Source organism: Pituophis catenifer, unplaced genomic scaffold (assembly GCF_029215685.1).
Source record: "Pituophis catenifer annectens isolate HBS135680 unplaced genomic scaffold, rPitCat1.0.hap2 SCAF_2, whole genome shotgun sequence".
Classification (NCBI taxonomy): Eukaryota; Metazoa; Chordata; class Lepidosauria; order Squamata; family Colubridae; genus Pituophis; species Pituophis catenifer.
In genome coordinates, this window is record NW_027256882.1 from 243,738,731 (window position 1) to 243,756,028 (window position 17,298).

A 17,298-nucleotide genomic window follows, 5' to 3' on the forward strand; every position below is an offset into this window, starting at 1 on the left:
CGTCATCTTCAGGCTGGTGTCTTTGGCTTCATGCTTGTGCGAGGAAAGCGTGATCGGAGCTGCCGTCTCTATAAATACTGGTGGGGAGGTGGGGGTGCTGTCTTTGTTGCTGTGAGCAGGTTGGTTGCCTGTGTTGTTACATCTTGATGAGTTGATGTTTGCAGATTAGTCAGCTGTTTCGTAACATGTATATATATAGGAACACAACATTCTGTTTTCCAGAGACATCCAGTAACATAATTGTGGAGCAGAATGATTTTCCTTGATCTTTTTATGGAGTGTGCCAAACTCTAATCCAGCACTTTCTCTACCTGGCAGCATCTAGCCATACATTTAATAAGATAAGAAAAAAATTAGCCTCTTTACTTTGAGAACAACAACCATAAAGAATGGGAAAATGTATTTATGACCAAAGTGAAAATAGTAATTTAATAAAAGCTTTCTTTGTGGTCATTGAAATGCACTCTAACATTTCTGTAAATATATCATGCAGTGGTAGCAAGATTACATAGGCATATGGATGCATAAGAACATAAAGAACAAAAATTTTCTGACATCAATTTACTTTTTCTGACTATCTGTTCCTTACAGTTACACGGCAGCTATTCCCTATAGAATATAAAAGCATGAAGCTCTTAAAATGTCACTTTAAATTAATGCCAGTATGTTTCAATTGACTAATTTATTTATATTCTTGATGTAATTTTCAAAAGTGAGCTGACAGTTTAGCTATGCATTTCTTTTTCCATCAAGGAAATAACTGATGGGACTTTATTCAGCAGCAAGTGGATATCTTTGCTATGCATAGCTTTTTTTAATGATTTGGACTACATATAGGGTAGGAATACTTTTTATTATTTCATACCAGCTCAAGAAAACCGCAAAACTCTTTTCTGTACAGTCTGGGATTCTTTTCATTTCTCTATTTTTTCACTCCATTTCAATACTACAAATATGCTTTTCATTTTATTTACCTTGTTTTATTGTTATTTTTTTTTAAAAAATCTATTAAAATTTTAACAGGAGATATTATAAAACTCTGTTGTGATGAAAAAAAAATGAAATTAGAGACCCATAAAAAAAATAAAATGTAAAGATAAAACAGATGAAATCATAATGCATCAGCTGTTATTTATATATTTACTGAGTGTAATTCTTAATGGAGTAATTTATTTATGATTTTAATCCATATAGTCTCCTATTTCAAATACATGACTTTGGGAAATTTACAACAATTCAAAACAAAACAAAAACATACAATATAAAAACATATCCTAATAGGTTGTTTTCATGTAGAGACACATCTTTTTAAAGTAAAAATATAACTACAAATATAGAGTTTTTAGTAGTCTCTGAGCTCGGTTGTTTATTTGTAGATGTTCTGTTACCAGACTAGGTAGCGTCTTCAATGCTGGAGTTGTAGATGTTATCCATTCTAGTAACAATGGTCTGTAAACAAACAACCGAGCTCAGAGAACACCAAGGACTCCACAGCTCAACCCTGAGCTACATATATTCTCTTCTAAACACAGATGTGGTTTTGTATCTCCAAAGGTAGTAGTTTATGCAATTAAAATAGCAAAATATACTTCCAAACTAGATAAAGAATATTTGCTTGGATTTTGCCAGTTTAGTTTTTTTCCCCCTGTACGTTCTCCTTGTGATGTTTAATTATAATTGCATGCATAGATAAAACATGAAAATAATGTATGAATAATTTAGGGTGTTATATTACTTTTAAGTTTTATTTTCTGCTTTTGTCTTTTCACTTTGCTTTTAGACTTTTAAGAGTTGATGGACTAGAAATGCAAATACATAAAAACCAGGGGTGAAATCCATTTTTTTCCCCTACCGGTTCTGTGGGCATGGTTTGATGGGTGTGGCAGAGGAAGGATATTGCAAAATCTCTATTCCCTCCCCACTCGGGGGCCAGCCAGAGGTGGTATTTGCCGGTTCTCCAAACTACTCAAAATTTCTGCTACTGGTTCTCCAGAACCTTAGAACCTGCTGGATTTCACCCCTGATAAAAACCTAATACTGATAGTGAATTCATCTAATACTAATACTAAGAATGCCATTAAAACAGCCCTGGGCATATGACCTTGAAATAAAGTTGTAGGTAAACAGGATTACAAGTTTGAAATTTTCTTTGCCACATTTTAAAAAAAAGCTAATTGTAATAATATTGTACAGAAGAGTTAACTACATTCAAGCCTGAAAAATCCAGTGTCTGTCTACTCTGATTTTTGATATTCCACCTAAATCCTATTTGTAGAGAAGAAACTGACAGTATGTTGGTCATGCTCAGAATATAGAAAACTATGAAATGTTAATATTGTGTTATGATTTTAATTAACATGAAAATATGTTTATTAAGTTAAGAAATAGATGATGTTGTTTGTATTCACATGTATATTGTGTTTTAGTTGTGTGATGTTTCTTTGATCTTTGTGAAAATTTTAAAGAAGGCCTATTCAATTGTGAAATTTAAACTCTTGACGACTCTGTTTCAAATTACAATGAAACATAATTAAGGAGAGGGCTACATCTCTCTCCTGATAACTAATTTAACTGTTAAAAATGTCTTTCACGCATATCTGTCATTGGGTAGACATTTTTGATACTGTACAATGAACTGTTGGGTATAATATAATAGCAAGTGTAATGTTTAATGACTCATTAAGCAACAAGCTCCTTTGTAAGATAAATTTAATATGAAGATTGACACTCTGTTTCATTTGGCAAAAATAAAGTATTTTCTTCTCAGGATAATCTGTTACTTTTATATATCGTACTACCTAGCTGTAAAATTGTAGTGTGAGCAAGCTAAACATTCAAAATATATTCTGCTTGCCCATTTGTAAAAATGTACTATGTAACGGCTATCACTGAAATTGATGATTAATTCTTTGCCCTGTAATGCTGGTACTACATTCTGGAGTACTGCACAGTTCGTCAAAATATTTTTATGGATCTAAGTGTCTCTTGATAGGAAGGCAATAAGCAGAAATCACCTTACTTTCTCCACCCTCCAATTTGTTCAGTTTCATCCTACCAGTGCTTGATGGTGCGGTTTGAACTATAGTCTCTTTATATGTGTATTAGTGCAGACATTATTATGCTAATGCAATCCTATTTTAGGTTTGTTTTTGAGTTGGTGGTAAAAATATTACAGGCTGTTTTCCTTATTTTTAATAAATATAAAAATATTGTTAATATATTGCAAATCCTTGTATTCAGTACAACATGTGTCATTACAACCTATGCCAATGATTATTACTAAAAACTAAAATCTTATAGAATTAAAGGAAAATTTTTAGAAACAGAGAATACACTGTGTTTTAATGATGCATTTCTTTAATCTGAAATTACTATTTTCAGGTACAACTGAAAACCAGCTTTTCAAGTCAGTATATAATTCGTACCCAGCCCACAAATGCATGCCTGTCTACACTTGAATGTGCAGCTATTGCCCTAGCCATCGTGGAAAAAAATGATGCAATTAAAGAGGTAGGTAATTTTAAAGCCATGTATACCACTAATGGAATAACCAAATGCAAGCTATGCTTGTTTTTTTAAAGAAAAAAACAGGTTGTTTACTGGCCATGGTTCAAATTTTTCACTTCATCTTTTCTTAAATCTTCCTACATTAAGTTTAGAAAACCTGGCAGGAATAAATGTGATTCTCCTAAGGTTTTTTTCCCTTACCTATTCTTACATTAACCTTACCACTCCTTTTCATATGCTTCATCCCATTTCTTTGACAGACCTTCTAGAAAACTTCTTTTTCAATATTGGGTACTGTTTGTCCACTATGGCACAAAGTACGTAAAATCAATTTCCTTGGTTTTCACTGTCATTTTGTTAGCTAAATAAGGGGTGGGGGTGGATAATGAAGTAAAGGAAAATTTGGAAATAATTCAAAGAAAGAGTCAATGATGTGTCTTTATACCAAGCATATGAGATTAATAAGACACTTGATTTGTTGTGTTTGTTGCATAACTGTGTTTGCATTTTTTTTCAGCAAAGTTATCAAAGTTATAATGGCACTGGACCATGACCCAAGTTATGGTGACAAATGGGCTATGACCGGTTTCTGAATAAACAAACATTGCAGCACACACACACACACACACACACACACACACACACACACACCAGTGACATGATCGTGATCTGGACACTTGGGAATTCAACTCACAACTACATTACAGGGATCTGTGGTCACATGTTTGCCCTTCTGTCCTGGCTTCTCACAAGCTAAGTCAATGGGAAAGCAGGTGGGGAAGCTTGCAGGTCACTCCAGTAAGTCAGTTCTTGCTGCAGCACTCTCTGCTCATGGCCTCCATCAGATTTCCGAAGACCTGTCCCAGTCTGTGCTGGCCCTCGTACTGCTTTCCACCACCAGTCCATGGCACTCCCATATCTGGGACCAACATAATTTCCTCTTAAGAGTCCACGTGTTTTGGGTATGATAGCAACTGTGACTGGTAAGATTGCCATCAATAAGTGATACAATCATGTGATGTCACACTTTACAACTGCATTGCTTAGCAATGGAAATTTCCATCCCAGTTGCCAGTATAACTTGAGGAAGCTTGAATTTTCACCTTTTAATCTATATAATGTGGATGTGCAGGTTTGAATAAATATAGAAATATATGTTAAAAGTAAGCTATTGCTTCATTAAATTCATTGCATAGCTATCATTTGATCATATATCTGTGGGACATTACCGAATTCAGTTTAGCAGAAGTGCATTTTTTTTTCTCCATGTAGCCTACAGCTTTAGTTTAAGGTTGGCAGATTTCTGCAGCTAAATGAATCTCCAGTTGAGCAGATATAAGAGGAAGAAAAGAAAGAAAGCAGGTTAAGATTTGCAACCATGAAACAACAACCTAATCTTGTTTCTTTATTCAGAAATAAGTCCCTCTCACCTACCGAGGCTTTCAAAAATTGTATTTGAAATTGCAGTGTCTTTCTGTGCCTTCTTTGCTTTTTAACCATCCTTTTCTTTCATATTTTTCCTTCTCTCTGTTATTGTACTGTCATTAATCCCTCTCCTAACTCAAAGCTGTGACTTCAGTTCCTTGTGTAACTGCTGCTTAACCAACAATTATGACAAGATTTAGAAACTAGTGCAAAGGGAGTTTATAAAGAGAAATAAATATGTGCAAAGGGAGTTTGTAAGGAGAAATAAAAAAGGAAAAGAAGAAAAACATAGTTTTCCTTTACCATGAGCTAAGAGAATCAATATGTGAGCTTTGTAAAGAAATATATTTGAATATTTGATGGAGTTGCAATTTATATATCACATGTAGTTTAGGATATTTGTTTCTTCATGCAGCCAGATTCAGTTTTGAGTAAAAGCAACACTGACTATCCTGAATGTCTATAGTTTTCTTTTCAAAGGATAGTAGAGTATTCTTGTTATGAGGAAGATGTTTGGTATACTATTAAAGTATACCAAAGTATTTACCATAAAGTATGGTAAATCTTTTAGAAACAATAGATCATGTTTGTGATCAAGAAGGGAAAGAAGGTAGAAAGAATAGGTATGGCTAGGATGGAAAACTGCTGAATAATTCTGTCACCTATCACCACCTTTCCAATAGCAGCTGATTAATCTTTCCTAAATTAAAAGATGGAACTCAAATGCCATATTATTTTGTGTCCCTGATGGCCCCATATTCTCTATAAAGATTAAATTGGTTGTCAGGCAATTGGTGAGGTAACTGACAATGGACAGATCTTGTTGCTCTACCTTCAAATTGATCTCAAAAATATTGTGATGAAAATCCACATATCACACATACATGAGAAATAGTACACGGAACATGAAATACTTTAGAGGATATAAAATGTGAGAACTGGGTTGTGTGTATGATTTGGAATTATTGACAATTCTACTTTTGCCTCCTGCTACCCCTGCATCTATCTATTTTTCAGTCTGTCCTGTTTACCAGATTTGCACTTGCTATCATTGTTGTAGAATGCTTAGAATCTTATGTCAGTCAAGTGATTAATAGTCCTACATGCAAAATAATTGCTTCACAAGTTATTTTTCAAAATGACCTAAGCAAATTTAGTAATCATCATAAAGATTAAAATATATCTGTAAACCCACTTCCATATGTAGATATTAATATGAGATAAAAAGTATATATTATCTCAAAACGTTTACAATAGCTACCCTGTTTCCCCCAAAATAAGACATCCCTGATAATAAGCCCAATCGGGCTTTTGAGCGCATGCACTAAAATAAGTCTCTCCCGAAAATAAGCCCTCCCTGAAAATATTTAAACGCAGAGTTGGAAATCAGGTAAGACAGCAAGAGGAGCACCATCTTGCTCCACGTGCCCCATAATAATAAGACCTCCCTGAAAATAAGGCCAAGCGCTTATTTTGGGGTTCAAAAAAATATAAGACAGGGTCTTATTTTCTGGGAAACACGGCATTTCAATCTACTTAAGAGCTTAAAACTGCCAAATGCTGTTACAAGAATTTGGCACATGACATCCCTAGAGGTTAAATTTATTTTACTAGATTAAAGAAGAACAATAAGACATTAACCTTTGTTTTGTGAGAGATCCCACTGCTTTGTGATGGAAGACTCTGTCAAAATACTAAAATGCTTTCCATGCACTTTGCCTTTTGGACATGTTACTTGAAATGGCTGCCAGCTTTTCTAGAAATTCCCCCAAAGATGATTTTTAACTTAGAGCTTATTCTTTATTGCAAATGTTTAAATTAAATAGGCTGAAAAAGCTTTTTTAAATACATAGGCATTATACTGAAAAACATAGATTTATCATGTAGCCAAAAAACAAAACAAAAACCAATCACTATCTTTGAATTTTTGGAAGATGTATCTGTCATGTCATAATGGAAACGTTATAGAAGTGTAGAGAGTTCACAGAGATAGAAATCAATGTAGTCCTTTATCATTATCACCACATAACATCTTTTTTATTTTTAGTTATTCATTAAATTGATATTCTGCTTTTCACTGAGGCAGTCAAGGCTGTCATGGCAAATGCTCCATCTTGCTATCTTTGTCCTTGGCTAAGGTGACCAGACGTCCCGCTTTTGGCGGGACAGTCCCGCTTTTGAGCAATTTGTCCCGTGTCCCGCGGCGTTTCAAAAAAGTCCCGATTTTTCTTGAGCCCCAGCTGATGGCTAGAAGAAAAAAAAACTGTTTAAACTCTTGCCCAGGGCTTCAAAGGGCCGCCCTACAGGCAATCAGTGTAAAGCAGTTTTTTTTTCCCCTAGCTAAGCTTCAGAAACGAAACCGAAACCAGGGTCTTTGGTGCAGCGTGACAAAATGAGGCAGAGAGAGATTTATTTTTATTTTTATTTTTCCTCCCCAAAAAAGGTAGGTGAAAAACTGCAAACAATGGGAAATTTAGGAGGAGAGTTCAAGATTTTAAAACACAAAGGAAAAAAAGCTGTATTTAACTAGGGAATTGTAATAATTGAGATACTATTAATTGTATATTGTGTTGAAAGCAGAAATGGTTAAGTTGTGGTTCGGAGGAATATATGGGAGAAATTATTTGGTTTATTATTATTGGTAAATATAATTAATTGATTTGTAAGAAATTGGATTGCATGGAAATAATTGGAATATTCATGTTCATATTGATTAATATACAAAAAGATAGTTTTATAACTAATTGATTTATATTAAAATGTTGAATTTGTATTAAACAACTGTATTACATAATTACATAATTAAACAATGTGAGGATGGATATAAAAATAGATGACAATGGGAAGGGGTATAATATAGAATAGAAGGGAAAAATTGAATTTGATTAAGATTAGAGATGAGGATGAAGGGTAATATTGGTTTTTTAAAAAAATAGATGAGGAATAAATATGGTAAAAAGGAAATATAGAAATTGTAAATTTAATTGAAATGACTAAACGCTGTTTAAATTTGTGAACCAGCCAAATATTCTGTTCAAAGAAAATACATTGTATGTTTGTATGTGTGTTTCTAATTATTGCTATTTATTCATATTTGTTCTCTTTTATTCTTTAAAGTTTAACAATTCATTCTTTATCTTAATATCTTTATATTTGCTTGGGGTTGGCTTTCTTCCCTTTCATCTTTTTTATTGTACAGCAATCTTTCTCCTCAAACCTACCACCTCTCTCTTTTCTTTCCTTCTTACTTTCTCTTCCCCCCACCCTCTTTTTCTCCTCCCTACTTCCTCTTTCTTTCTCCTTCTCCTCCTCTCTTCCTCCCTCTCTTACCCTCACTCCTACTCTAATTTCCATTCCTTCATCCCTCTCTATTGCTGTAATCCTTTAATGCATATGGACTACTCAGAGGGCTGAAAAAGTTATTTTTGACTGGTCCTCACACTTTTGACCAGTCCTCGAACTTATGACTGTCCTCACATTTTACATTTTTGCCCTATCTTGTCATCATGGTGAAGAGAAGCAGTTGTGAAATGAGTGACATGGTTGTTAAGAATGCTGCACGGGCATAAATGTGAGGATGGTCATAAGTGTGAGGACCAGTCAAAAGTGCGAGGACCTGTCAGAAATGACTTTTCAGCCCTCTGAGTAGTCCCTATACACATAGCCATGGCCACCCGGTCACATGACCAGGTAGCCACGCCCACCCAGTCACATGGCCTCCAAGCCACGCCCACACAATAAGCCACGCCCACAATGGTGTCCTTCTTACCAATGTTAAAATCTGTTCACCTTACCCTATAGACATAGCCATGGCCACCCGGTCACATGACCAGCTAGCCACGCCCACCCAGTCACATGACCAGCTAGCCACGCCCACAAAATAAGCCACGCCCACAATGTCCCTCTTTACCAATGTTAAAATCTGGTCACCTTATCCTTGGCCCAAAGTCATCCAGTGAAATTCTGTGGCTGAGTGTGCAGCAGAACCTGGATCTTCATGTTCTGAGTCCAATATCTGTACCCAGTATGATACTCAGTCTCTCAATTAGTACTTAAAGCCTACTGAAGTGATAATGCAATCTTCAGCATTGCTTTTCTGCTTAAAAACAAATATTTTATAAGAAAACAATTTTGACAATAAGATCTGGAGAAGGGGTTTGTTATGTTTTTTTAAAAAAAATAAGTAATAAAAATGGAAAAGCGTAATTGACTTTTAAAGTAATTTTTAAGGTAAATTATTTTGTGCATAAAAGATAAATTAAAAAAGAAAAGGATTAAGAAAAATAGAAAAACGAGAAAGTTTCAAGAGCAAAACAGAGAAATAAAAACTGATTATGTAAAGACGGGAATCAGAAAAAAAAAAGCAACAGTTCCAACAGTTGTAAATAAACTAATTGATCTACTTCTCTCAAAAATTCCTTCAAACTCTTAATTCTTTTAAAATAATCAAACCCAGAAATTTTCATTTCACTTTTCTCCATTTTTAGCAAAAAAATCATAAAGGTTTTCTAGTCTTTTATAGAACTACTTATTATTTTGTCCCTGACCAAAGGAATCATTTCCGCCATTTTTGCCATTTTCACACTCCATTCCTCTGTGATAGGTAGTAATGGCAATAGCACTTAGACTTGTATACCTCTTCATAGTGCTTTACAGCCCTTTCTAAGCGTTTTACAGAGTCAGCATATTGCCCCCAACAATCTGGGTATGTCAGTATTTCTCCATCATTGTGAAAATAATAAACTTGTTGCAGTCACTATATATATAAAATCAATCTTCCATAAATCTTTTCTAATTCGCTATCCATAAATCCTAATAAAAAAAGTTCTGGCTTTTCCCCCAATAATCTTTAAAATTATTTGTATCCAAATGTATATATTGGTATTTTTTGTCGTTTTCACAAGTCCACCATGCATGTTTACTTCCTGCTTTTCACATTTCCAACATTGATTTGAAGTATCTTTATGTCTTTTATATTTCTTTTCTGGAGTCTTATATAAAGATACATCTTCTTCTTTGTATTATTCCCATCATACCATGGGGTCTGCAGGTACATAAAATGATGTACATAAAAAGGTACATCCTTTTATAAAAATTATTTCTTAAACTATAGCATAATATGAATTTCATCCACATTCTCTCACATTTAGCTGTCTGCATATTATAATGAAAATGAATTGCCCATTTTATCATGCAATCTTTAACCTGTTCCTCTTCCATTCAAATCTTAATGAGGCCTTATACATTTTAGAGTCACATATTCATGATTCCTATATAATTCAGTTCAAATTTCATTTTATATTGCTCAATTCCAGTAATATTTCATGTATATTAAATCTTTCTTTTAAATGTGCAGATGAAAACCTTTGAAAATTAATTCAATTGTTCTCATGGCATTATCTTGATTTTTCCATTTTCCTGTACTGATAAATCTTGATATGTTAAGCAGTACAATTTTTTCCACTGTTTCTTTTCTATAAAATGCTTCCTATACTGAAAGCAATGAGGTATTTTGGGACATAGCCCTGATTTGCATTTATTCCGTATTATTAATATGGTACTTTATACATAATGGTTTTTTTTTCATCTACATTAATTTTAACTTTGCAAAGCCATAAAAACTAATGCCAACCAAATATCGGGTTATATTCGTCTAATTCTTATATTATTTTATTTCTCAGCAACACTCATTTTTTCATCCAAACCAAGCAGCAGGCTGAAAAATATAATTTAAAATTAGGCAATCCCAATTCTCTTTTCTTCTGTATATTCAAGAATTTTATATTTAACCTTTTATTTTTTCCACTACCATATAAATTTGAACACATCTTTTTTCCACCACTTAAAACTGCATCGTTTTTCAAAAAAAGTATTTTTTAAAATAAAAACAACATTCTAGGAAATACTTTCACTTTCACTACATAAATTCTTCATAATTATATTTTCCCATCTTAAAAAGTCTTTCATAATTTCATTCCATACATTGATATAATTATTTTGAAATATACAATTCATATTAATTATGGTAAAATCCAAATATTTCACTTTTTTCTCTATCTAACCAGTTTTTACCATCAACTCTTTTTGATATTCCATTTTTATATTTTTATAAACGTTTTCCACTTCTCTTTGTTAACTTTAAATCCAGTTAATGCACCCAATTCTTTTAGCTGTTCCATTCATATATTTATTACTTTTAATTATTCTGAATTTAATTATTCTAAATTATCTGCAAATTTCTATACCACTCTATAACCTTCATCCAAGCTACTTTTTCATATTGTTTTATGTATCTGAGCCGTGGTGATGCAGTGGTTAGAATGCAGTATTTCAGGCTAATTCTGCTGACTGCCAGTGGTTCAGTCTTCACCAACTCAATGTTCACTCAGCCTTCCATCCTTCTGAGGTCAGGAAAATGAGGACCCAGATTGCTGGGGACAATATGCTAACTCTGTAAACTGCTTAGAATTGGCTGTAGAGCACTAAGTCTAAGTATTATTGCTATTGCTATCTGTTAAGAACTTAAAGAACTAAAATGAACACCAGTGGCAGAAATGGAGAGCCTTGAGTTGTCTTTTTTTGAATGCTACAGGATCTAGACGGTGGTAAACCAGTGGCACACGGAGCCATGTCGCCTGGCACACATGGCATTGCCCATTCCTCTTCCAGGTTTCAGGTGCACATGCGTGCACAACAATCAGCTGGCCTTTTTGCATGTGGCAGTGCCGGAAACTGGAAGAGCTGGTCTTCTGTTTTCCTGCGTGAGCATGAGTGCCAGCCAGCAGATCATCACGCGCATGCACACCAGAAACCCGTAAGACAGAAGTTCATTTTTGGGCGTGCGCAGGCGCCCTGGGCAGCTTCTCTTCCGGGTTGCAGCCCATATACGCGTGCTCCACTGGTCTAGATGGTCTAGACCATCACTGATCTAGACAGTTTGCCATTGACTGTAATTTGTGCTGTTTGTGTAGTATATATCGATCACACTCATTTAATAACACTTTCTGCAAATTTCATATTTTCCAAAATTAAATAGATAAGTCTAGTTCAAGTTTTCAAATGCTTTCCTCTCATCAGTAAAGATCAACACATCTTGTTTTTCATTGTGGTGTTCCAAAATATTCTAATATAATAAAATTATATGTTTGATATCTGTCAACCGTCTTTTATGTAAGAAACTACATTGGTCATCATGTGTAAAATCCTGCAGAATAGTTTTCATCCTTTCGATTAAAATGATACTAAATATAATCTTTGTTCAATAATGATATTGGTCAGTCTTTCCCCCCCCCCCTTTAGTAAAGAAGTGGGTAATCGAAGGTAACTGGCACACAACTGGAAAATGACAGTGCAGAAAGGGACACAGTGACAAATAACTTCAATATTATTGCCAGGAAAACTACATCATGTAACAATGTGTCATCAGGCATTTTGCTCAGGGGAGTCTATTCCTTTATATTTACTTACAGTCTTTACAGAGACAATTTTGTACTTTCAGGATTTATAATTGTGTCATCAAAAATAATGTCCTTCCTATAATTAAAATTATGGAATCATAGTAGTGGAAAACATTTGTCTACAATAGATTCTTTGCCCCAAAACGTTTTCTCTTAATTTACTATTTATAGCTTATTTAGCAAGAAATAGTAGTGGAAGCTAAACTCATTCTTACCGGTGACATAGTACTAAGCAGTTCAACATGTAAACCAACAGAGAAAAGGGTGAAACTGAGATGATAACTGCTTTTAAAATCATGCTTGAAATTGCTTCAGTGGCTTTTAAAAAAAAACAGGGACATATTCCACAGCCTCAAGCAAATTTATTTATATATTAATATCACTTCCAAGTAAATAGGCTCAGAAGCAAAGTATTTATTTCACTTCATGCAACTAGAGGCTTAGGTAATTTATGTCTAGCTCTAAGTTTTCTTTTTTTTTTCTCTCTTTCTTTCTAACCAGACTGTACTTCGTCCTCTTCAAGCTCTTTGTGCTTTCCAGATCCAGCATGGTGCCCAAGTCCATCACAGCAAGGAGCATCTTCTTAAAAATGGTTTATATGACAAACCAATGCCAAAAAATAAACGCAAGCTCAGGAGAATGGAACTTTTAGTGAATAATGTTAAAATTTAGGGGTGTCATATAGATTTATTATTAAAGATTTTTATTCCTTTTAGCTAATGAAGTGGAGTTAATTATGGATTTGATCCAACTAAAAATATCCTAAAATGAAACACATTCACGTGGCTGCCTGCCCAGATTCCAAGACTGATACAAAGGCAAAATGCCTGGGAAGCTTTTCGAATATCTGCCTGAATTTTTCATGATAATGATGAAGCTGAAGCAAGAAGGAACATACATTTTCTTAAGTGTTTCCTTTTGACTTAAATTAAACCATAATTTGAATGTTTTTTCCTTAATTTCTTACTAAAGTGTAGATATGTAATATTAATATTGATATGGCAGGTGGATATTGGTACTGTAAGTCATAGAAATCCTAGTAGACACAAGAATCCGTAATTCCTGTTTTTTCAACAGTTAACAAACCTGTTTTGAAATAAGTGTATTTTGGGGCCTATATTTTTCTATTCATTAAAGCTTTGCAAAAAATAGACATTCCAATCTTAAAACAACAAGCATCAAAGAGTATGAGATGCACTCCTCTTTCTATGACATTGCAAACAGACCATGAAAGCACAATTTTTTTTATGGTGATTACATTCTACTTTTTCTTGGTAGTATTGTTGTGTTTGTTTCAAAATATTATATTTTTATATGAATAGTGCATTTTTATCCAATTTAAGAGCTATTGTAACATAAATTAAAGATTAAGAAGATGAAAAATAATGCCTTGAGTCAGTATTATATATCTATCCATGTAGTTTGTCTAGAAAGAAATGAAATCAATATACCTGAAATTATAAATTGCAAGCAAAAACTGCTAATTTTGACATAGAACTTTGCTATTGTATAGAGACCTACACGAAACGTGGGAAGTTACAAGCAATCAGGCATTGTATGTATTGATGAGAATGGTACCATTTATTTTACCTTATTTCAGACTCAATACCACATACATTATTTTATCCTGACATTTGACTTCATTATCATGAATGCTACTTTTTTTTTTTTAGAATATTTAAATTTCTTAAAAGAACAGAAAAAAATGTACTTTAGAAGTGAGCCAACTAATAAGTATCTTGGTACATCAAATTTTTGTAAGTTCCAGCTAGTCAAAATTTTTCTTCAGACATGTGAGATGTAACCGCAAGCTCTCTCACAGTAGATGAATGATTGGCACCACTAATAAACCTCCAAGCAGTCTATTCACAAGGTTACGGAAGATATTCATTATAATTGCAGCAAATATTTATGTTATATTAAATATTTCTGCAGTTGAAACTCCAGGTCACCAATGTAATCCCCGGGCTCATAGATGCTTCCACTGGCACCTGTCAAGTCCTAATTTTAACTGATTTTGATTTATACTTTTTAAAACTTAAATTAAATGCAAATATGGGCTGCTTCAAAGTACCAATTTTCAACTTCATTTTTATTTCGAAGAATATTGCTGGTTCCAATAAATGATAGGTAGGCATTGCAAGAAATTAAAAATTGCAATCCAGTGCTTGCAACTTTACCTATCTGTCCTGGGAGGGAAAAGCATACTGAGTAATGGAAAGAATCTGTTGAAAAAAGTAAGCATGGAATGGATGGTCTCATCAGTTTGTTGTCTGGTAGTTATGTTTTATAACAAACTATTTTTTTAAGAAAAATCACGGAATGTTTTCAGAAGTTGAAATGTATTTACTGCTCCCAAAATATTAGTAATCCTAACACTGTTGGGACTAGCCAATAACATTGATCATACTTTTTAATATTTCAAAAATCAGTGAATAGATTTGCATGCATTTTGTCTGAAGGTTTTGGTTCATGTAGAAAAATATGAAGCATAAAAATAGTTAGACCAGCTGATCTTATTGAAGATATTGAATCTTTTAAATACATTCTTAATAGTGTGTTTAACATACTACTAATACATGGAAGACAAGCTGTGATACTTTCTATATTGAGCCGCCACTAAAAGAAAATTCAGAATTTAAGTGAGTGGAGGTAAAATTATACCATTGATTTTATGATTTTCAGGTTGCATATTACATTTTGTTTTCAATTTTTTAAAGTCCAAAATAGTTTGTGGAAAAGTTCCTAATATTATCTCCATCTTGATAAATCATAATGTATGTCACTAAATTCCATTCAAGAAATCGTTTTTAAAAATATATGGATATGGATATGGATATTTTAAGGAATGATTGTATGTTTTTAGGGATTTGGTGAAGAAGTTTATGTACAAGGGATCAGAAGAATCTTCTGCACTTGTCCTATAATAAAACTGGTCTTGTGTGCCAGTCTGTCTTATTAAATCCCTGCTGTAGCAATGCCCAGTTCATATGAAGACAAGAATTAGAGTTCAAAGTATTAAACATCAAATTCAAATTGAAGTTCATCTAATAAGAACATATAATAATAATAGTCTCTTATTCTACCAGAATTGTTTTGTCAGGAACATTTGAAAAGAGACTATTCTTCACCATGGATTCAGGGAGTCTCTTCTAATTTGTGGAAAATAATAATTATAAATAAATGCCTCTTGAATGATATATGTGGCTATGTGTTTTAAACAGAAGAAAATTATTGTCATTTCCTTGAACAAGAATGCTTGATTAAAGAGTTTAGGACACAAAATATGTTTGCAATTTTTTTTTTGCAGGATAGCAGTTCTTAATGTTGCTGATTTCTACCTGAAAATATCTAATGCATTATTCAGAAAAGGCAGAAGCAAATGCTGAATGACCCAGGAATTCCAATGTGAAATTATGTTGGAACCAAAACAACTGTGTAAAATGGATGATAAGAACTAATGCTCAGTTTTAAATTTTAATTGGTTTGGTCTCAAAAGAAAAGCGGAGGCATAGTTAGCATACATTCTTAAAAAGCACTTTGGCATGCTACCTATTAGAGCTATTTTAAGTAACTTGCTCTAAAAAGGAATTCAGGGGAACACACTTACTTAACATGTAGTGGTAGCAAGTGGTAACTTGACATGAATAGAGAAGAACAAAGCAAATCTTTATAGAGTTAAGGGTGATTTCCATATTTGGCAGTCAGTGGTGGTGTTTAAGAAAAACCTCTTTACCTAATACTTGGACCAATTGCATCTTTATTTCTCTAAAGACATGGATTGGATGGTTCTGCTATGGGGAACAATCAAGCAAAAAAGAAATTTTGCTTAAGAAAGATTACCAGTCCAGTCTCTGGTATATCCAAGTAGGGTTGGGAGTTGGTATTTATTATCACTGAGGATCTACCTTTCTAAATATTCAGAAATCTGGAATATAAGAAAAGAATGAAAATGTCAGTCTTGCCACATCACTGCCGTATGTCCTGTTTGGAAAAGAATAAAGTGGCACTTAGGTAAAGAAAAATTTTCTACTTGGTTCTTTTTAATGGTCTTTTAAAAATCCATCTAACAAAGACAACTTGATAGTTTCTGTTTTGAGAAACATATTTTTCATGTGCTTTTTTAAATTGAGAGTGTTACACATATTTTGAATTCCAACATATTTAATCACTACGTCCTTTTATACAGACACATACAGATACACACACAAATCGTTTATAAAAGCTTACATAAAATGGCAAGACATTTTTAAAATATACAATCCCAGGTAAACACGATACTAAACTAAAAAAAGTTGTTTATAACTTTTGGAGATTGCAACTAACTTTAGATACCATGTATTCAATAAACATGAGTATTTTAAAGCTTTAAAAAAAATGAAAATATTCAACTGTTGTAAAATGTAATAAAATATATATCAAAGGGAAATATGTTTCATCAGTTTTTATAATACTGTAGATAAAATTGCCTTTTTAAAAATAGAAATTACACATCTCTTGAATCTAAACCTTAATATCAAGAATAATGGTACATTTGTAATTTTTTAAAATAATTTTCTTAGCAATATCTCATATCCAGTATAGCCACAATTCTTCAAAAATAGTCAGATTCTAATGTTTGGGACATAATTGAATATAATGTTAATTTCTTTAACATTAAAAAAAGATCTCCTTAAATCTATTTATATAGCTCTATGTTAAAATAACTCAGAAACATGTCAATAACTTACAAGGTCAAATCATATGACAGTAACTCGTCCTCTCAAATGTTTTAGGGAGGCAAAATTCTGTTCACAACTAATCCTAATATCATTCATCATTGTGTCTGCTAAGAATGTATGTGTGAATGCGGAATCCTTAGCATTGCTGCAACTTCAATGGCTTGGCCTTCTAATGTTTGCTGATTGTT

General features: G+C 33.2%; 1 protein-coding gene across 1 annotated transcript in view; it reads left to right on the plus strand.

Moving 5' to 3' along the window:
* DTWD2 (DTW domain containing 2) overlaps positions 1–13,071 on the plus strand; it is a 78,143-nt gene extending 65,072 nt beyond the window's left edge. The window contains exons 5-6 of the mRNA XM_070935715.1: positions 3,382–3,510; positions 12,891–13,071. Of these exons, the coding sequence (XP_070791816.1) occupies positions 3,382–3,510; positions 12,891–13,061 (300 nt within the window). The 3' untranslated portion in view covers positions 13,062–13,071. The remainder of the gene's footprint in view (positions 1–3,381; positions 3,511–12,890) is intronic.
* The last annotated feature ends 4,227 nt before the right edge of the window (positions 13,072–17,298 follow it).